We start from the raw sequence: 22,204 nt of genomic DNA on the forward strand, positions 1-22,204 counted from the left end.
ATTTTTAGATCAATTTATTTTAACTGAACTTATGCTATATTTATAGACAAAAAAATTAAATACAAGTTGCGTTATAAAATTAGTTCGAAATTTTATGTCTTAAATTTTTTTTTTCTTTTTGGCATTTTAGTTTGCATTTGAAATTAAAATTGTTTCCATCATAGTAACTTTCTTAAAGTACGTTTTTGTTAAGCTTTTGGATTACAATCCAAAAATTTTTGTGATTCAGTCTAAAATTAAAAAAACAAAAATAATTAAAATTAAATTTTGTAATATAATAAAAATAAAAATAATAAAATAAAAAAATTCAATTATGAGAAATTTTAATAGGTACACACTTGTATTAATCGGAAAATATCAAGTAGAATTTCAGTAGAACTTTTACAATTTTCATTTTGGACTCCTGTTCCATATATCGCTCCATTATTTCGTTTTCCCCAAACTGGTGTAAATGTAAGCTAAAAATTGTATGCGAGGTAAATATAATAATAAATATTCAATATTTTTTATTATTTTTAATATAATAAGCAATTTAAAAGGGACTTACTTGACAATTACACTGTAAGAATAGGGTAATTACTAAAATAAATAAAGCCAATTTTTGGGAGATCATGTTGATGAATAATGTTTTTAATATTTTGTAATTTTGTATTTATAGTTTTTTTTTTCAAATGATATTTTTCTCTTACGTCTAACCAAATTAAATGAAATGTAATTTATAAGATTTCATTTAATTAAAAATTATAATATATTATAATAAACGGGTATGTATGTGTACACTTATAATATGTAAAAATAACTTATGAAAATATTTATGTATATTTATACTATATAGCTTACTATGTATTATATAAAAATGTATATATGCCTTAATAGAAGTATAGTGTTACTATAATTAAAACTCTTATGATTAAAGAACGTAAGGGTTTGAAGTACTATAATGTACATATGTGGGAATGACTACTTCTCTTTTCATATTCAGTTGCACTTTTATTATAATAATATCTATTAATTACTTAATACAGAATTCATTTTTTTATTAGACTTATTTTTAGAATTCATTTATTATTCTAAGACTAAATTGTAAGCCGCTCTTTAAACTTTATAGTTAAATTTTATAGGTTAATATTGTTAAGCCTTGATAAGTTGGAGTTTTGGTGGTCAGTAATCAATAATATTTTATAGGTACTATTAATAAAGAAAAAATATTTTTGATTACAATTGTTTAAATCCATTCCATATGATTTTCATTTAATATTTCACACGGTCCATTTAATATTTCAAATAGTTGTGGATTTGTATGAAAATATGAGAGCCTGTTTTTAAGATAATTTTTTTCTATAACTTTATTTAAGAATATTTATATCTAAGAACATTATTGGTACAATATCCTTAAATTTATTCTTGAATGTTGCGACAATCGGCACAATTTTCTAATTAACTCCAGAAGAACTAAAGAAAATTTTTATTTATTAAGGCCAGTAAATCGCTTATTTGACTGCATTAGCTCTTACATACGAGTATACATATGTACATATATATGTAAATTAATAGTAATTTTTCCGATTTCAGTTGCAAGGTCACAACAATTAAGTTATTCGTCATAATTATTCATTTCCCTGTTGATTTTTAAAGAAATTTTTGTAAAGTGTGTAATTTTTCGTGATTTCAATGGCAAGGTCAAAAACATTGGACTATTCAACATTAATTCTTAATTTCTCTAAGAATTTTCAAGGAAATTTTGTTTTGTAATATATGGAAATTTATACTGTAGAAAATAATTTATTAAATATTATAGATTGTTACGATTGACAAACTCTGCTACAAATAAAAGTGGAATCCGCAAAATAAAATTATAAAGGAAAGAAAATCACATTCAAACAGGTGGTGTAATAAGTAAGAAAAAACTATGATTTTCATCCCACACATATGATTTACATAATATTTATTATTAAAATTTTTTAAACAGAATTATTTAGGAAACTCCGATATCTTTTGTAAAGAATTTTATAAATGAAAAAATTCTATTTGTTTCATTCGAGTTTATGTTCATGGTTTTAAGTTACGTAAGCTTATTTTGGAGGACAAAAAGAAAGAAAATTGCACTAATTTTTAGTTTTTCTCTTATGGCGGATAAGATACACATAAACATACACATAAAAAGTTCACTCTAAGATGAATTTATTATGATCAAGAAAATTATAAAAATCTATTTATATATTCATCGTCAGATTAATGTATTATGATGATCTTATGCATAAAAATAATAAAACACAACAAAACAATATTTTTTAAATTATTTTCAAAGTTCATTAATATTTAAAAAAAAAAAAAGAAAATTTAGGATTAAATACATTCTAAATTTTATTTTTTGTAATTTTTCTTAGTATTAGAATACAATTTTTATAGAAACATAAATTTTGTTGACTTTATTTTTTGTTTTTTAATTCTATACTAGAAAAATATATAATTATGTTAATTTTTTTTTTAAGAAATTTTACATATTATATTTATGTAAATTTTTTTATCAAAAAATGTAGTATTCGATATTATATAATGTTATTTAGGCACAATTATTATTGATATCATTAAATGATTGTTGTTTTATTATCTACATTGCTTACAAAAAATTATAATAAAAAAATTTTTTTTTTTATAAATGCTTGTTAGTATAAATACACATAATACAAAATATTATTTTTTTTAATAAATTAAAAACCCATATAGGTACATAATTTTATTAATGAACGAAAAAATTATTCAGAAAATAAAAATTCAATTAAATTAAATCCAATTCAAATATATGAAATGATCTTGAATTTAATTTTCTTTTCTTAAAATACTTTCATTCATTTAAAAAATTAATAAGCATAATTAATATTCCCATTTGAGATTGTTTAAAAAAAATTAATTTGTGCGTCCAGTTTTAGTAAAATTTTTCTATTATTTTATATTATGAACACAATATATAAGCTAATTATATCAGCTATTTTACAACCAGAGTTAGTTAAAAGAAAAATTTGTGCGATATTTTTATTAAAATATTTGATTTTAATAAAATATATTGTATGTAATATTTTATTTGTTAAATTAATATTCCAAATTCTGTACAATTTCATTATTAAAATTCAATGTTAGTATCAGTATGGAATTTCATTTAAAAAATTTAATAAATACTAAATAAATAAATAAGGAAATTATGAATAAAGAAAATAAAACACTCTTTGCAAATTAAAAAAAAAATTTCAAATATGTTTATATAATCGAGAATAAAAGTATTGTACGGATTTTTTTTCCGAAATTATACAAAAAAAAAAAAGAAAAAAACTTGGTTTCACGAATAATGTAGCAACTGGTACCTGTATCCTATAGGTATATTATATAAAAAAATATAGAAAAGTAAAAAAATGTCTTTTGCCTAAACTATGTTCTTGTGTTCTATAACAGTTCTAAATATAATATTGTGCATTATTCATGTACGGAATATTTTATATATATATATTTATAAAATAAAATATTCCTGTGATATTTTATCTTATTATATAATGCAATGTTTGTTTACGTTGCATATTTGTAAATTATTTTTTGAATTTATATAGATCAAAATAAAAATATACAATTCCTTTCATATTTCTACATTTTTTTGTTTTTTTCTTAAGAATGTTTTAATCATAATTTGACTTTATCGTTGGTAAATTTGTATGGGTTTTGGTTTTTATTGAATAAAGTTAAATCGGTTATTTGATTTCACCTACTTGTTAGTTTTGTAAATGTATACATTTAAATATTTTTTTTTTTTATTAATATATTATACAATAGCCTAATGTTAATATAACGCCTCTTCGTTTTCGATTTTCGTTTTTCTTTTACTTTTAAATATGCATAATGCAAATACAAATTTTTTAGTCTTTAAAAAAGGCAGCATTTATTTTTTGATTTTTTTCCATAACCTTCTTCAATATACGGTCGTTCAGCTACCTGGAAACGTCTTATTACTCTTATTAATTCATGAAATGCTTGATCTACATTTATTCTGAGTTTGGCACTACATTCGATGTATGGTATACCTAATGATCGACTCATATTTTGTGCTTCATCTAAAGAAACTTGTCTTTGACGATCCAAATCAGATTTGTTGCCAACCATTAACATTGGAAATTCATCACGATCTTTAACACGTAATATTTGTTTTTGAAATTTTGGTATTTCATCAAAGCTGGAATGATCTATCAAAGAAAAAACTAATAAAAATCCTTCACCAGAACGCATATATTGTTCTCTCATGGCACTAAATTCTTCTTGACCAGCTGTATCTAAAACTAAAATAATACGTTTTTGAAATAATTATGATAATGAAAATATTTTTGTAATCATACTGTCTAATCGAGCAGTGACATCATCAATTACACATTGTTTTGTGTAGGAGTCTTCTATCGTCGGATCATAATCTGTTACAAAATAGCTCTGAAATTTAAAAAGTAAAATATTATCTGAAAAAAGTTTATAAATACAAAACATATGTGTTTTTTATTGGATATTTAAAAGACTTTTTCATAAATAGTATGACGTAAATACTAAAAATAAGTTTTTCTTATTTAAATGTTAGACATACATATATATATATATATATTCATATTCATAAACACACTCAAGCATACATAAATATATATATATATATATACAAGCATTATTTTGTAAGTGGCTATAATATATTTGTAAAGAAAATTAGTGTTTATGACGTTATTACAGTGTATAGGCGAATCTCAATCTATAGGTACATATGTACAAATTTAATATGGTACATGAGTTTGCATATATTTATTACATTGTATGTTTATACATTATGATGTAATGTTTCATAAATATATGTGGGTTTATATGTCTCAACCTTAGAAATTTCCATATTACCTGTATGAATTGAATTGTAATGGCAGATTTTCCGACACCTCCTCCTCCAACTACAACAACTTTGTATGTTTGAATACCAGAGTTTGGATTATGTTTGGACATTTTCAATTTTTCTAAATCTACGAATTTACGATGAATATTTTTTAAAATAAATTTGGAAATTAGTTAATGATAAACAAACAACGCCTTTGTCTCTGACATTTCAAGATGTCAAAAAAATGAAAGTTTTCTAAATGATTCACCAAATCGTTCTGTCATTAATGTTATTTGTAGCCATCATTTTAGGTTTGGATCTTGAATAATTTATAAATAAAAGTTGTGTATATAGTATGTATAAGAAAACGTGTACGACCAAAAACTGTACAAGACTTTATGATATTACGAGCAAGTTATCCGTAATTAATTTAGCCATTTCATTTGTAGTATATTTTTCAAACTTCAGAGCATTCATTCGAGAGAAAATATGTAATATTTCGTTATAATATTTGCTAACAGGTGGCGATAAAAGAAAAGCCGATTAAGAAAAATTAATTTAAATTAAAATTTAAATTGCACTTCAAATTTTTATAGAAGCTAAAAAAAATACGGTTCAATATATTCAAATGTATAATTTTAGCAAGAAATAAAGATGCAACTTCAAAGTAGCACCAAAAACAGCTATATTTTCTGCCTTTGACTCTGCTGTCTGTCAAAATATGCGAAAGTCTTTGTTGTTGTTTTACTAAACAAAATTTCGAAACTGTTTGTCCTTTTACATCTTTAAAATATAGCAAGCTTTCAAAACGTTCGATGGGTAGCGCTGACAAACCTTTCGGAGAGCTGAAAAATTCAAAGATGTTTCAAAAATCAAATGTCAAATTTATTCAATGTATTAAATCACTTACTAACTGATATCAAAATTTTCTTGTTAACTAAGCAGACAATAAACTGAAAATTTGAAATATTTTAATGTATGTATGTGTTGGTAAAATTTTTGAATGAACTCTATTATACCTGTCGTACATATTATAATAACTATTATATTTTATATTATTCTTCTTTTCTAAGACATGTATATTAATTATCTTTCTTTCAAAAACAGAAAATGAGAGTATCCACATGTTTTATAAATTATCTATAGATGTCACGTAATGCAGTTGTTTTAGGAAATGTCATTTTCAATGTCAAAAGTTATTTGACATTTTGACATAGATAATGCAGTTTAATATTTTGATTCAAAAATAAACAGTCAGAATTTCCTATACAACACATAAGTTTGCAAAAAAAAAAGTAAAGATGAGATCGCATTTACCAGTTCCGGAATTTAATGAGAATATTTTAAACGATTCTTCGAAATTAGTAATATAAGTATTATCAAATAGTAAAAATAAACTAATTTTTCTTGTTTTTTTATTAAGTTACATAGAAAAGATGAGCAATCAAAGCTAAAACGACCTCCAAAGCTTAGGCCTAGAAATATATATGAATCCTCACCATTTAATAGAAGTGGAAATTCATCAGTGTTACAAATATCTTTCAGAGATACTAGTTGTCACGAAGAAGAAATTTATAGCCCATACTATGATCAATCAAATAATGAAACTTATTTTGAACAATGTTTCGAATTAGGTAAAAGTTTTTTTTTTCTGACGTAAATTACATTTTTAAAAGTAATTATTTGTAGTCTCGAAAATTGGAGAAGGCTCTTTTGGTGAGGTATTCAAAGTTCGTAGCAAGGAAGACGGTCATTTATATGCTGTAAAAAAATCAAAAAAACTTTTTCGAAGTGGACCTTATCGTGATGAACGTTTAGAGGAAGTAAAACGGTATGAGCAATTTTCAAACCACAACCACTGTGTTAAATTATATAAGGCTTGGGAGCAAAATGATCGTCTTTATATGCAAATGGAACTATGTGAGGGTAGCCTGGAAGATTACTCCCGAAGGAATAATTATATTCCTGAATCAAAAATTTGGTCAATTTTATTAGATTTGCTTCTAGCATTGAAAATATTACACGATCAAAATTTGTTACACCTTGATATCAAATTAGAAAATATATTGATAGGTGATGATGGATTATGCAAATTAGCCGATTTTGGGCTTGTTTGCGATATAGAAAGGGTGAGTGCTAATTTTTCTTTTTTAAAAAGTCATTGAAAATCTTAAGTTCGTGAACCATATTTTTTGATATTTTAGGCAAATTACCATCAAGCTAACGAAGGAGACTCAAAATACATAGCTCCAGAATTATTGAGAGGTTATTTTTCTAAAGCAGCTGATATATTTAGCCTGGGTATTTCAATTCTTGAATTATGTAGTAACATAGATCTTCCTCAAAACGGACCGCTCTGGCACATCCTGAGAAGTGGAAATTTACCAGAAGAAATTTTAAGACGTAATAATTGCTTTTGATTTGGTGATAATCATATTTTTAGCAATATGTTTTATAGCTTTATCAACAGAACTGCAAACAGTGATAACGCAAATGATGGCACCAAACCCTATGATGAGGCCGACTGTTGATCAATTACTAAACTATGATGTAATTTTAAAGCTTAGGAGGAGGCGCAGAGATATATTTAGCGAATTGGTAATTTGACCTTTTTTTATCTTTAATTTTTAAACTAAAACAATCTTTATTTTCTTTTAAATAGAGACTTGCTTTAAAAAAAGTCAGAAAGTTTATTTGGGCGAAAATTTGTAGTTCTAAAGTGCTAATAGTTTATTACTTTACTCGATTATGGAATATTTTTAAATTGACCGAAGAGAACGATAAAAAATCAAAAGAAAGTCCGAATAGCTCCAATGAATATTTAGAATTTTCTTCAGTGCATGAATCACCAAACAATAATTTTGGAAATAAAAGCGTAAACAATATAGTAAATTCAACTCCATTGATGCATCATTCTCATAGTAGTATTCGTTCAAGAAAAGACTTATCAAAAAATAATTTCAGGTACCTATTTTCAAAAGAAAATAAAGAATATAAATTAAAAATTTCAATTTTTTTAGATTTCTTAAATCATGCGATGACAATCTGAACTCATCATCTGTAGTAGGAATAGCCAAACAATTATTTAAATCAGACTCTGATTCTTCAGAATAAAATTCCTCTTCATAATTAGATTATGTATTATGATCTTTAAATTTTTATATATTCATATATATATATATATATACATATGTATATTCATATTATAAGCATATTTAAGTATGATTAATTTTGTTATACTTTTTAATTCAAAATATATTGTGATATTAAACTTCAAAGAGTCGGCGGATAACAAAATATGAAGAACTCTGTAATTACCTACATTATCTACAATAGAATATGTAACTATATAATGTATTATATATTTTTGGAAGCAGATAAATAGTTGGATTAAATAAAACTCGAAATTTTATATTAATTTTTTTGTCAAATATTTAATTATTATTAGTAGCTAATGTTTATAATTTTACAGCAAAATTTTGTACTTATTATTCGAAATGTTCAGTTTATGTACATACCTACATACATACATACCTTATTTTTTTAATCTACTTTTTCATATTTAAATCTAAAATGAATCATGTCTAGGGCTTGTGCAAAATAAACGAAAATGTCTACAAAATTATTCAAAGGATAGTATGTGCATATTAAACGTATCATGAAATTAAGAATGGTATTAGAAGTATATTTATATAAATTATGTAGGCTTATGCATATAACATTAAGACAAATACTTTGAGGGAATGCTAGATAAAAAAAATTGGTATTACATAATAATTTTTCAATTCTCTTTCATTAAAATAATAAGAGAATTTAATTTCGAATTGCAAAAATGAGAAACTCTTAAAAACTCATAATAAAAATATTTGAATAATATTGATATTTATGTACATATGTTATTTTATATTTTATATTTAAACAATTGTTTTGATCACAAATAAGAATTACTCATGAATTTTAATAATGGAGAAGAAGGTTAATTTGTGGCTACAATTTTTAACAAAATTTATTTGATCATATTTGAAATAAATTTTTCGGTTAAAAAAATTTGTTTTAAAAAGAATATGTTCTGCGTAAGAGTGAAAATTTAAGAGTGATTAGAAAATGAAAACTCCGTGAGAGAGAAAGTAAAAAAAAAAATTAGTTCAGTTCGAGTTGGAAAAAATTTAATTAAATTTTTTAAGGTATAAATCGTTTATAACGTATATAAATATATGATATATAATTTGGACGTAGTTACAGTAGCTAAGTATGCATATCATATGTACATATATGTATGTATGGAATAAATAGTTTCTGAAATAATATTGCCGATTTTGTTAATGCTTCATAACATCTTAGTTAATGAAGATCCCCTAAAATATGTAGAGTATTATTGACTTTTTCTAACAAAATAAATTAAAAAAAATATTAATACTAGTGAAAGTAGAAAATTTTGGTTTTTTTTATTTTGACAGATTTATTTTTCAATTTTAAAATTTGACTTTCAGTAAAATGAGTAAAAATTTTAAGTATTTATACTATAGTGAAAAAGAGTGAAAAATTTTAAGTGAAATAAATTTTAGGACTACTACGGCAGATGCTGTATGGTTACAGCATAAAATATGATCGAATGGACCTGAAACAGAGCCATTATTTATCAAAATTGAGTCATTCTCCTTAAATCAAAATTGAAATTAAAACTTTTTCGTCGTGGAAATGTTGATAAAAAACCTAAAAATTTAAACCTACTAGTCTATTTGTAGTACCAGTCTATTCTCATAAATATTGTCTACGGTAATGTCTTTATATCTAACAAGTCCCAATGCTCAGAGAGAAACTTGAAAGCACACCTTATTTTATATGGCCTTTTTTAAATCGAAGTGGCTATTTTTTGAGAAGAAATATTAAAATAAATTCACACTTATTATAAAGCAAGTAAAATTTAGAACATATATTTGAAAAATCAAAAAAATATATTAATATTTTCATTGATAATTATTTTAAAATTTTAAAAAAAGCGGAAAAACAACAAACACAACCTTCGCCTTCAACGTTTTATATGTTACTGAAAGCATTTCATTATTTTTAAGTGAACAGCTTTTTTTTCTCATAGGGTAAGTTAACTCAAGATATGGGAAGTACCTGTGGTGTCAAGTTGAAAATATAATAAATGAAAGATAATTATTAAATATTGATATAAATACGTAGTAAAGAAAAAATTTTAAAAGCGAATTAGAAAATAATATCTAAAATACAATCAAATATTAATTGTTAAATACAAATTTTATATAAACTTCAAAATTTTACCTCAATTTTTATTTGAAAAAATATTAAAATTTTACGATCATTTATATCAATTACCTAAGAAAAAAAAATATTTAAAATGTTTGGAAAAAACAATCATATATTTTTATGACCGGATTTGAATATTTTTCTATTTTTGAAATAAATGGTATTTTACCAAATGACTCAAAAATTCCGACTGTAAAATAACAGGTATTTTAAAATTTTTGTTCAGGTATTTTAAAATTCTTTCCGTTTAGAATTAAGATAGGTCATACATACACATGCAGGGACATTTTATAAATAGATTGCTCTTGTTTACCTGCTAATAAAATATGAAAAAAGAGCACAGCAAAATTTTTGAAGCACTCAATATACTCGTAACATGTTTGAAATAGTTTTAAAATAATTATTTAAAGAAAATTGGTTGGAAGTAGGTACATACATATTTATTTTTAATAATTTAAAAACTAACTGAAATTATTTGAAACAATTTTATAAGTAACGTATGAATAATCGAAATGAGATAATTCAAATTGTTGAAATGTGTCAACCTATATTACTTTTAATAACATTTTTGTTAGCCGACACTACTCAACTTACCTTATTGGGAAATACAAAATGTGCATAAAAAATCATACATCCTTCCTCATTAACATTTGAAACCATACTGAAATATGAATTTGAAATTTTTTTCATTTTTTCTTTCCTCCTACCTTTCTTTCTTTTTCGTGCAATAGAATTTAAATGGGAAGCTTTTTAAAAAATGTGTATAATATCCTGAGATTTTTTAAAATATTAATCTCTTTTTTACGTAAAAAAAAAGAAAAAAATAATAAAAAATGTGACACGATCAGTGGCATTTAAAGAAAAAACCAACAACGAGGCCAAAAATTCGTAACATTTCGTAAAAAAAATTGAGTATTGGGACTTGTTAGATATAAAGACATTATCTATGGTTATAACGGCAACACTAAAATGTCTTGTTTTTGTTTTTAAAAACCTCTTTTACCAAATCTCATGTCACTTTCAGGTGCCTTTGTTTAATGTCATAATATATTTAGTTGAGTGAAAACAAAAATTTTTGTTTATTTTGCCAATGCATTTACTAGTTTGTCTTTGATTTTTTCGTAAATAATTTTCAAAAAGGTTATTTTTAATACTGGATAGTTCATATACTTGTTTATCATATTCAATATTCAATACAAAGCTTTTTAGAGAAATGGAATCATCATCAAATAACAAAATAACAGATAAAACGAGATGTGAAATCTTAAAACTTTTAGAAGAAGGAAAATCTTATTCACAGATTTATAGACAGTTTATGTTGAAAGCTCCAACAATATCATCAATTTTTGAATGTCAAAATAGAGTAAAAAATCAAGAAGAATGCAAGAGTGGCAAAAGCAAAAAAATCGTACTCGGATATTATGATATAGATAAAGCTGTTTTCAAATGGTACAAATATAATACCCCGCTGGAGGTACCTATAGATGGAAAAATGATAATAGCGAAAGCTAATGAATTTGCAAAATTAGGAAACCTAAAAGGCTTTAATTGCGCTCATTCATGGCTTCAAAGATTTCGTGCTAAACATAAAATACCTGTTCGTGGAAAAATTTTTATTGAATCTTCAAAAGTCGATCGAGTATTATTCGAAAATTCTTTTGAAAATGTTTGGCCAACCATGCGTAGAGATTATGAAGATGATGAAATTTTCAACGCCGTCGAAACAGCAGTACTTTATAAAGTTTTACCTAATCAAATAATTAGACTAAAAGGTGAAAAAGGTTTCGAGGAGACATTACCTCAAGAAAGGATAACTGTTTTAGTTGCAGCTAATATGACAGGTACAAGAAAAATGGAACTGGTGGTTATAGGCAAATCCAAAAATCCAAGGTGTTTTAAAAATGTAAATGTTCTGCCCGTAAGATATTACAACGACAAAAAAGCGTTAATGACAAGTATTATTTTTGAAAAAATTTTAAAACGATGGGATACATCACTTAGAAAAGAGAAAAGAAAAATTTTACTGGTTATTGATGACGGTCCTGCTCACCCACAAGTCGAGTTAGAGAATATTAAATTAATTTTTTTACCAACCAGCTGCAAGCCTATTATGCAACCACTTCATCAAGGTGTTATTAAATCTTTGAAACTGCATTTTAGGAAGCAATTAATTTTAAGTGCGATAAAAAAAAAAGAACTTAAACAATCGAATAAAGTTACGCTTTTGGAAGGGATTCAACATCTTTCATGTTCCTGGCAACAAGTTACAGAAAATTCTATTTCCAACTGTTTTGAAAAAGCAGGGTTTACAAAATGGGAATTAATCCTACCATCGGCAGATTTCAATTATGATGAAGATGAAGCTGTTCTATCAGAATTGCGATTGTTATTAAACAAATTTCCACATGTATCATCTTTGAATGATTACATAGATGTAGATAAAGATTTACTTACAAGTTATGTACCAACTGTCGAGGAGATTGTAGATGAAGTCTGTGCCGAAAATAAATGGACTAATGAATGCGATACCGACAGTGAAACGGAGAGCGAAACTGAAACCGAGAGCGAAAAAAGTGAATTAAACGTAGATAAAACTTTAAACAACATCGAAGGCGTTACAACAAACGAAGAACTGAAAACAAAAATTCATGAAAAATTAAAGTTATTAAACTAGTTGATGATTTTTTGAAAAAGTTTTTTGTCCAAAAAATTCAGAAAGTGCCTAGAACCGCAGTGTTGTTCATGTTCGTATTGCTTATAAGTTGTTCTAAAGTGCGCAGATTTTCAAAAAACAATATTTAAAAAAAAAAATTATTTTCGAAAAGTTTTATTTCTAGCTATTTTAGGGGTTCCACTTGATCAATGACGCTGGATCGTAAATGCTATTCAGAATCTGATGTATTAGGTCGTAAAACAACAAGACAAAAAATTAAAAAAAAAATTTCACCATGTACAGAATGTGCATATATACATACATATGTATGTATGTATATTTGTATATACATATTATATTTAGATAAAAATTTCTTTATTTTTAAGTATATGTATTTGTACTTTTTACATCACAAAATAAATTTATTATGTAATTAAATAGACGTTTACTTCTTATAGTACATACAAAATGCATAGCTTACGAAAATTTATGATGCTGTGAAGTATAGACCTATGTATGTACATATGTATATTCAATTGACGAATAACCGTTTAATCAAACTATGTTATTGAGAACTGTCATTAAAATGAAAGAGATTTGTATGAACGCAATACTGCAAAAACATAACGCAAATTTTTTTTAATTAATTTTTAACATTTGCTTTGTCCCAAGAACGAAAAATTTTTAAATGTAAGTATTTATATATATGAACATATGTATTATGTAGGTATTTAAATAAATATTAAAAAAATTTCCGTTTTACGAAAGTTATTAAAATTACAAATTTAATTTGACAGAGAATGTTTGATTTTTTTGAACTAAAATCGTGTTCTAAAAATAATTTTTAGCCAAAAGATTGCCTATGTTCTAAAACGTTATTTGGCGTCTCTGAATTTTGAAATTTGAATAATTGAAATATATAGTTGTCAGAAGGCTTTTAAGTAAAGACAGGTAAATAAAGATATTTTTAATTTTTGATAAAAAATGACTCAAAATGTATGTATTTTAGATAAAAAAAGACGTTTTCTAGAAAATATTTTAAAACTGAATCCAGTTGGTACATTGGTTTTATATATATATGTATATTTTTTTTAATTCGTACGATATTTTTTCATGTCAAAGTAATGTCAGCGATATATGTATATTACTTTTCCAATAATTTCTATGCTACTAAAACAAAAATTGAGTACCCTAATTGAGACTTTAATGATATTGGGAGTTTTTAAAAATGCAGTTTTTATGGTTAAAACTGTAAAGCTTTTAATATTTCACGTACAATTTAAATATAGAGCTTTACAGTTCTTTAGAAGTGCATTTTCCAAAAACACCCATTTTTAAATTTTTAACATTTAGAGTGAAAATATAAAACTTAATTCAATTTTCCTCTTCTAAAATTTTTGACAGGAACAAATCGTATTTGTCATGCAATATTAAAAAAAATTCTTATATGTACATATGTATGTGACACATATGCATGCATATTTTTACTTTAAAAATTTTTTTTTAATTTTAAGACGTTTTAACTCTATTGTAATTGATTTTATAACTCTATTGTAAATAATTTGTATTTGTCAATCTATAAAATTGAAAGCAATTGAAATTCACACACTTTATTATTGCACTGAATAATATGGATATATATGTACATATTTTTCTAGATTTCAGATTTAGTTTTGGAAAACAACTTCTAGCAGCGAAAGAAGTTTCTTGAGTTTCGAAATGCAATATGAAATAATAAAACTACGTACGTAAAATAAAGTTTTTTTTTAAGTTTTCTCATGCAATATTTTTATTATTTTCTTACATATAACTGAGAATTTCTTTACCGTGAATATTTTTTAAAAAATTAAGAGAATTTACATAACTTTTTGTGTTTTTTTTTTCTAAAAAAAAAAAAAAACAACATTAAAAATATTGTATACAAAACTTACACAAAAAAAACGAAAAAAATTTTTTATTTTATTTTAATTTTCTCTCTTCTCTTAAATTTTCTTAACTCTTAAATTCAATTTATTTTTTGCCTTTAATAATAACAAACGTTGTTTTATATGTTGTTTTTTAATCTTTGGTGGCTTGAAAACAAAATACAAAATAAGAAGAAAAGAAAAATAAAAAATAAAAAAAAAAAATAACTATCATTTGAATTTTATATTCAGCGCTCGCTATCCAGGTTTTGTTTTTTTTTTTTTTATTTTCAATGTACGTACATACGTTGCCTTGCCTTGCCGGTAAAAATTTTAATTCCCATATTTTTATTTTCAGTGTAACGTTGGTATTTGGCCTAGTCGCAAAGGAATTTTCATTTTATATTTTTAAAACCGGAGCGAAATATTCTCCTCGTTTAATATTTTTTTTTTAATTTTTTTTTTTGTTTTTTGTTCATATTATAATTTTTGTGTTTTCTTTTAAATTTCTGGTTAAGCAGGTTTTCTTCTCTCTTGAAATCATACTGCTTGTGTTAAATACATACTGCGCTTTGGAAAGTTAAAAAATCTTAAAGGAAAAGAAATAAAATAAAAACTATAAAAAAAAAAATCAAGTAATCAATTTTTGAAATTTCTTAAAATTCTATTTTTAAAAAAAACAAATTTTCAAATTAAAATTTTACAAAATAAAATAAACGCGCAGACTTTATAATTAAATTTTTAAAATAGACAAAATAATAATTGGTAAAAATTGTCTCTTCTATATGATAAATTTATTTTTGGTTATTAAGCGTTGAATAACAAAAAAAAAAAATTAAGAATGATAGTGAAATAAAACGAAAATAACAATAATAATAATAAAAAATAAAAATAAATACAAAATTGTTGATTAGTTATGGTATTATTTAACAATTTTTTAGTTAAACTTAAATAAAATGTCAAGGTAAAAAACTTACAAAATATTAAATAAAAAAAAAAAAATTAAACAAAATTAGTGTGTAATGAGTGCTTTTTAAACAACAACAAAAAAAAAAAATAAAAATAAATGTGCATTAAATGCCTAAATATAATAATTATAAAAAAAAATTTTTTTGATGTGAAATATAACAGTATAATTATATGTTTTGATAAAAATTTTATACATAAATTGGTGTACATATACATGTATACATATATTGTCCGCCAATAGCATAAAATTCCAAACATACAACATATAAAATATTTTTTATTTTATTTAAAAAAAAAAATAACCGGATTTCATAATCTTTGATTTTTTTTTGTGTTTTTTTTTTTTTTTTCGAAAATAACTCTGGGATATTTGCAACAATTACATACTTTAATAATAAAATATGCGAGAAGAAATCTAGTCTTATAAATTAGCCAACATAATTTTGCAACATTAACGAAAAAAAAAAAAACAAATTTAAGGAAAACCTAACTTTTTGGTAATTTTTTTAAATTTTTTATAAATTAGTAATCGTATTAATTATATTTTAAAAATATATGATTAAAAATATTGAATATAATTAAAGCAATTAATATAAATATAAAATTTATTTAAGTCCAGTTTAATGCCTATTTTAATCAAAAAATAATGTAGGTATATACACTTACTGTAGGTATTGTAGGTCTTACACTTTATCAAACAAAAAAGATTTAAGAATATCAACAAGAAATTTTTTTTAACAAATTTCTAAAGGGGAGAATAAAATTCGAAAATAATAAAAAAGGATAATAATACTGTATGTGGAGATTATCTGGACATTTGATTCAGCCTTTAGTTCTGACGTAATTGGTATCTCAGTATAATTCAAAAAAATAATCAGTGGAGCTTCCAAAACTCGAACCTTTACAACTTGAAAATCTCCTTTCATACCTCGGAATACCTCGGAACCAGAACATTGGCACTTATGCCTTGAATATTTGCATAACTTTTTTCCCTTCAACTCGAAATCTCCTTTCGAAACTCGAATTATTGAGATTTCGAACTGAGAAACTCGAACTGAGTCGTCCAACTTGAACTGTTTTAGCGTTCCCGTGTGACTTCGAGTTATAAAGGTCCCGTTAGTAATTATAAAGGTCCCGTTGTATTTTATTTTTTTTTTTTAATTAGAAAAGTTTTGGTTAAAAAGTTTGCAATGTGCTCAGTATTTCACGTTAGTTTTCATCACTGTAGTATATTTTCTTATTATAAAAAAAGAATAATGAAACTGAAGTCTATGTATATATTAGTGCTTAATAACCTATAACTTTGTCAGCACTAAACCAATGACGTCAACATTAAGCCTGATTCGTTACCATTATTGAAGAATAAAAAGAGCTAATTTCAATTTTTTACGGTTACCTTATCTTTGACGCTTTTTACAGGCATTTTGGCTTGTAGTTTTATATGTACGCAACACATGTATATATGTATATGCGCGGGCATAAGCAAATATAATTTTGCTGTTAAGATTTGAGTTTTGGATTTTGTTGTTAATTGAGCTATTCGAAAATAAAATTTTATTAAAAAATTTTCATTCATTAATTTTTGTTTAGATTCGATATAAAAGACAAATCGATAATTTGGAAGGGCTTCGATCTATAATTGTCCGAATTATTGCCACGATACTTCATATACAAATTATTTCCTAATTTAGTTTTAAAGAAACAATTTAAAAGTAATTTATATTTTTCTTATAAGTACTGCAAGAAATTTTTCAATTTAGAGAATAGAAATTAGAACAATTTATAACTATCATACTTATGAGCTAACTTTGTATTGGACTCAATTTTTCTCACTTAAACACCCATGCGAACATAAACTTTTAAATTGCATCAAACAATTACATATAAGTACTTTTTAAATTATACTTTTTGAAGTAACTCTATTCGATGCAACCTTAAAAACAATCTAAGTATGTATACCAATATTGTACCACTCAAAAATTAACATTGTCATACCTATATATGTACATAAATTTTTTTATAATTTTAAATACCTTGTTATACAAAATGCCTGCCTGCATATATACATAAATTGTTATTGCATCAATTTTAATTTGCAATATGATCATAATTAAAGTAAAAATTTATAATGAGATTAATTCAATAACACAGATAAACTCAAAAAAAAAAAAAAAAAATTCAAAAACAAAATTTCCAATTTAGTTTGAACCAAAAGTGTTAATTGAATTCGAATGTAATAGGTATACAAAAATATCTACATGAACGAACCTATTACTACTTATTTATTTATTTAAATGTTACATTATTTATTTAATTATGTAAACACCCTTGAAGTACCAAACAAACAATATAAGTATGATTATACATACATATTTGTGTTACATATGCATATATAAGTTGCATGTAAAGTGTATTTTGAAATTTCATTTTGATGTTAATTGAACCTGTCTATAAGTTGCTTATATATAAATTATAATTACTTATACTGGTAGTTTATTTTCACTTTAAAAAAAACTTAATATATTAAAATGAAAATAGTTGACATTATACGCTCATATTATTTAAATTATATTACCTATGTGCGTATATATATATATGTATAGATGTGTGTACATTTATATACGCTTATATATCCAGCTTCCATTACAATATGTGTATGTGTCTATGGTGAAAATATTGCAATAACGAAATTTGTTTTGCAAAATAAATACACGTATTTCGGTGGTGAAAAGGTAAAACAATCTAAATCTATTTAAGAACAATATCAAAATATTACAAATTTTTTGAATTTCTCTCCTTAAAATCAGATAATTTTTAGATTTAATTAAATTTAAGTAAGAAAAATGACTTTTAAAACATTTTGCCTACTTTATATATATATATATATATTTTTTGAAAAATATGCTCAAATCTCGTACAAATTTGGCTAAATTCAAAAATATGTTATAACAGAGAATATAGTTCTAGAAAATTTGTACTCATATTTTTACAAATCGTATTGCAATGTAATAGATTTACATAATTTATGATATCGTATATTACTCTATATCACGTGATATACCGAAAATGCTCTTTATGTATAGAGAATATAGAGAATCAGAGATTAGAATCGAATTTTCAAAGGCTTAGTATAACAGTTTTTCTAAACTGATTAAAACATGTACTTGCTTCTTAAATTAATATATTAACTTTAATTTCAAAAATTTCGATTTTAGTTTTTTAATTTTCGAACTTGATTTTTCCACTTATATAAGAATTAATATATGTATTTTAACTAATGCAATTTCAACTTATTACCACAGATTTTATGAAAATCAAAATAAAAATACTTAATGTTACTACTGGCGTTAGCCAAATATGTATGAATGAAAGAATTTATATATACATATACATATTGTGTAAAATTGTATACAATATTTTTACAAATACGAAAGGATAACAATTATAATCATACGTACATACATACATATACTTATTACTTATACTTACTCATTTTGTGCAACAATATTTTTGGTATAACAGTTATAATTTTATCTATATATTTAAGTATAAAAATAACTATGAGTGGTCTTCTTAATACTCAACGCCTTTATTATTATTGTTATTATTACAGATATGGTGGCAAATATAGTCTTCTTTGTACTTTTACATGTTATAACTTTTATATGCTCTCATATATTGTAGACATTTAAGATAATAATTGTAAATTCGTGTGAAAAAAAAAATTGAATTATATTAAGTAAAAACTTTTTATATTTTTTAATTAATATCAAATATTTTTAAATTTAAAATTATTTTTTTGTTTATTATACTTACTATTTTATTTATATATGTGTAGTGTATACTTGTATAATGTAGTCTCATAAATTCCTTATAAGTACATTAAATTTCAGAGAGTCATTGCTCATTTTATACTTGCTTTTCTAAAAAAAACAAAAAAAAAAAATTTTTTTTTTTACTATATATAGTTATTGTATGTAATCTCGTAGACTTTGAAATTTTTTAGAAATATAAATAATATATGAACATTGTTTATCACGTCCATACATACATACATATATGTACATTTAAATGTCTTATGAAAATTTGTGTTTTTGTTTTCGTACAAATGAACGTATAATGCATAAAAAGCTGTCCAAAATAGAAGCACATTAAATGTTAAAAAGAAAAAAATTGACAAAATGTAAACAGTTAGGTCTATACTAAGACTTACTCTGAATATCGAATCACTAAGTGATAGTGATATTTATATTAAACGTTTCAAAACTGTTATATTATTATAGACATGAATTATTTGTATGAATTGTAAGCAATTGATGTAGGCAAATAATACTATACGAAAATATTTAACGGAGAGACGTGTTGCAGACGTTTATATGTAAGGAAATCATTCCTAATTTCATTGCAGTATGCAAAATAAACAAAATTTAAATATACCATGACTATAAAATTATAACAATACGGTATTAATATACGAGTACAATTTAGCAATTACAACTTATAACTTGACTTGAAAATTGCTGTTATATTGTAGATGCTATTTTGCTATAATGCATTTTATTACTATTATTTTACAACTGTAATAGTGTTATTTTGAGTTCACGTGTACCCAATATTTTTTATACAAGTAATATCCAAATTTTTTTTCATCCAAATTTCTTTGTACAAAAAAAATATCCTTAATAAATGATTAAAATATATATTTGTTCTTGTCGTGCAAATACATAATTTTTCAAAAGAATATTTACCGTCTTTTTTTCTCTTTTGTAATTTGCTTAAAAAATCTTAAAAAAATTATTTACTTTTAATTCATTTTTTAATTTAAAATTTACTTTAAATAGTAAATTTTTTTCATTTTTAATTTTGATTTTATTTATTTTGTCAGTTAGTGTATTTCTATTTTGGACAACCGTAAGAAAACATTGTGAGACTCGAATCAACATTATTGTAAATAGAGAAACAAAAAAAAAAAAAAGAGTAAAAATCAAAAATGTCAACATTGGAATAAATGATACAATTTAGATAGATATGTAGATTTGTATGTGTATTGTGCATAAGTCATGCTTAATATGCATGTACATTTTATATTATCAAAAGTTAATTTTGTTTTCTATATGCTTAACTCTGAAATTTAAGTATATTAAAATAATAATCTATGTATATGCACAATTTGATTTTAATAAAAGTATAAGATATTTAAGTATATTAAGTATCATTTTAAAATAACTGGTTTACATACATATGTATGTATGTTAATTTGTATACATGTGCACTTATATACAAACAGTATGCCTTAGCTTGTTTTGCATGTGATTTTTACTATTTAATTTTTTTTTCATATTGTTAGTTAAAAATATGAACAAACATTAAATATTTTGCAACATAACTACTTTATGTGAAATATACTTTAAGTATGTAGCATTGAAACAGATAGAAAAATTAGATTAAATGCTTAATGAAATTATAATTTATTATATTTTCTATTTATATATTTATTTTTATAATATTATAAATTGCATTCTTAATTCTAATTTTACATATATTTAAATGCAAAAATTACTTTTCAACTATTTTATGATAATATTTAGTTGAAAGTTCAGAAAATTTGTTAAATAAATGAAGTTTAAAGGTTTTTATTTTTAGTTGAGCATAATTAATTAATTCAAATTAATTATAAAATATAAAATTGTCAAAATAATAATTTTTCAAAATTTCAAATTCTAAAAAGTCTATGAAAAACTGATAGAGGTTAAATTTTAAATACATGCATTAAAATTTACTATTTTGTAGTTGATTTAAAATATTTAATATTTTATTTTAGAAAATATGTTTTTAGGAACTGGATGTCGTTAAGTTTCAGAAATTAGATAAAGAAATTGTTATACGGGTCTAATTTCTCAATTCTTTAAAATTTACAAAATTTTATAGTGTTTATTTTAAAAAGACCAAATAGAATCATAGTAATTGAAATAAATTTTGCAAGAAAGGAATTGGCAATTTATCTGTTTAAAGTAGAGCTATACTAAGTCATAATTTGCAAATTGTTCAGAAGAGCAAATTAAAAGTCGATATTTCTATTAAAATTCTTGAATAATTAATTTTTATTCAAATTCTCGGAAGTTAACTTTAAACAGAAGAAAAAAAACACTTGTATTAGTTTTAGATGACAATTCTATGTCCACATATTTAAATAAATTATACCGTCGAAAGATTTTTAAACCGAACTACATAACATAGTGCATCATTGAGGTTTGCACACTCGCGTTTAGCGCGCTCAAAGAATATTGCTCAAAAAAATTTTTTTTTTCAAAGAAATGGACTCCGGCTAGTTCTGCTCTAAACAGGAGAATTTTGAATGAATAACATGAAAAAAACAATACAAAATATCAAAATATGTAGTACAATTTTTGATACTAGAAAAATTTTTAAATTATTTTTTCAAAATTTTTGCATTATTTTTTCTAATTAATGTCGAGGAAGTTCTAAATTGCGCTAACTCATATAATGTATGGACTCTTTTCA

The 22,204-nt window shown here is 23.7% G+C and overlaps 5 protein-coding genes across 5 annotated transcripts in view; 3 read left to right on the forward strand and 2 right to left on the reverse strand.

Moving 5' to 3' along the window:
- Window positions 1-80: 80 nt before the first annotated feature.
- Window positions 81-643, reverse strand: LOC129612897 (adipokinetic hormone). The gene is made up of 3 exons (XM_055526713.1): window positions 548-643; window positions 339-458; window positions 81-230 (listed from the first exon to the last, which is right to left on the reverse strand). The coding sequence occupies exons 1-3, from the start codon at window positions 611-613 to the stop codon at window positions 189-191; spliced, it is 228 nt and encodes a 75-aa protein (XP_055382688.1). The 5' UTR covers window positions 614-643; the 3' UTR covers window positions 81-188.
- A 1,900-nt stretch (window positions 644-2,543) lies between these two features.
- Window positions 2,544-5,106, reverse strand: LOC129612814 (ras-like protein 2). Its single transcript, XM_055526592.1, has 3 exons — window positions 4,909-5,106; window positions 4,377-4,464; window positions 2,544-4,319 (listed from the first exon to the last, which is right to left on the reverse strand). The coding sequence occupies exons 1-3, from the start codon at window positions 5,008-5,010 to the stop codon at window positions 3,910-3,912; spliced, it is 600 nt and encodes a 199-aa protein (XP_055382567.1). The 5' UTR covers window positions 5,011-5,106; the 3' UTR covers window positions 2,544-3,909.
- Window positions 5,107-6,164: 1,058 nt separating this feature from the next.
- On the forward strand, window positions 6,165-8,240 carry LOC129612880 (membrane-associated tyrosine- and threonine-specific cdc2-inhibitory kinase). The gene is made up of 7 exons (XM_055526687.1): window positions 6,165-6,246; window positions 6,306-6,516; window positions 6,572-7,011; window positions 7,087-7,285; window positions 7,341-7,480; window positions 7,545-7,846; window positions 7,903-8,240. Exons 1-7 carry the CDS (start codon window positions 6,184-6,186, stop codon window positions 7,994-7,996), a joined length of 1,449 nt encoding a protein of 482 aa, XP_055382662.1. The 5' UTR covers window positions 6,165-6,183; the 3' UTR covers window positions 7,997-8,240.
- A 3,022-nt stretch (window positions 8,241-11,262) lies between these two features.
- LOC129612858 (tigger transposable element-derived protein 4-like) lies at window positions 11,263-13,250 on the forward strand. Its single transcript, XM_055526646.1, has 2 exons — window positions 11,263-11,296; window positions 11,366-13,250. The coding sequence occupies exon 2, from the start codon at window positions 11,370-11,372 to the stop codon at window positions 12,828-12,830; it is 1,461 nt and encodes a 486-aa protein (XP_055382621.1). The 5' UTR covers window positions 11,263-11,296; window positions 11,366-11,369; the 3' UTR covers window positions 12,831-13,250.
- Window positions 13,251-15,067: 1,817 nt separating this feature from the next.
- Window positions 15,068-22,204, forward strand: part of LOC129612823 (uncharacterized) — a 52,406-nt gene continuing 45,269 nt past the window's right edge. Inside the window, exons 1-2 of the mRNA XM_055526607.1 lie at window positions 15,068-15,677; window positions 16,094-16,179. The gene's annotated coding sequence lies outside the window, so the exon portion shown is untranslated. The remainder of the gene's footprint in view (window positions 15,678-16,093; window positions 16,180-22,204) is intronic.

The sequence above is a fragment of the Condylostylus longicornis genome, unplaced genomic scaffold, assembly GCF_029603195.1.
Source record: "Condylostylus longicornis isolate FDR11 unplaced genomic scaffold, ASM2960319v2 ptg000077l, whole genome shotgun sequence".
Classification (NCBI taxonomy): domain Eukaryota; kingdom Metazoa; phylum Arthropoda; class Insecta; order Diptera; family Dolichopodidae; genus Condylostylus; species Condylostylus longicornis.

What these genes read in the sequence shown, in the direction of transcription:
- LOC129612897 (XM_055526713.1), bottom strand. Translation starts at nt 613, where the DNA reads ATGATCTCCCAAAAATTGGCTTTATTTATTTTAGTAATTACCCTATTC. An exon ending in TCTTACAGTGTAATTGTCAA is followed by an intron (nt 459 to 547) that starts GTAAGTCCCTTT and finishes TACAATTTTTAG; the next exon opens with CTTACATTTACACCAGTTTG. An exon ending in ATATTTTCCGATTAATACAA is followed by an intron (nt 231 to 338) that starts GTGTGTACCTAT and finishes TTTTAATTTTAG; the next exon opens with ACTGAATCACAAAAATTTTT.
- LOC129612814 (XM_055526592.1), bottom strand. Translation starts at nt 5,010, where the DNA reads ATGTCCAAACATAATCCAAACTCTGGTATTCAAACATACAAAGTTGTT. An exon ending in TTACAATTCAATTCATACAG is followed by an intron (nt 4,465 to 4,908) that starts GTAATATGGAAA and finishes TTTAAATTTCAG; the next exon opens with AGCTATTTTGTAACAGATTA. An exon ending in TGTCACTGCTCGATTAGACA is followed by an intron (nt 4,320 to 4,376) that starts GTATGATTACAA and finishes GTATTATTTTAG; the next exon opens with TTTTAGATACAGCTGGTCAA.
- LOC129612880 (XM_055526687.1), top strand. Translation starts at nt 6,184, where the DNA reads ATGAGATCGCATTTACCAGTTCCGGAATTTAATGAGAATATTTTAAAC. An exon ending in TAAACGATTCTTCGAAATTA is followed by an intron (nt 6,247 to 6,305) that starts GTAATATAAGTA and finishes TTTTTTATTAAG; the next exon opens with TTACATAGAAAAGATGAGCA. An exon ending in TTGTTTGCGATATAGAAAGG is followed by an intron (nt 7,012 to 7,086) that starts GTGAGTGCTAAT and finishes TTGATATTTTAG; the next exon opens with GCAAATTACCATCAAGCTAA.
- LOC129612858 (XM_055526646.1), top strand. Translation starts at nt 11,370, where the DNA reads ATGGAATCATCATCAAATAACAAAATAACAGATAAAACGAGATGTGAA.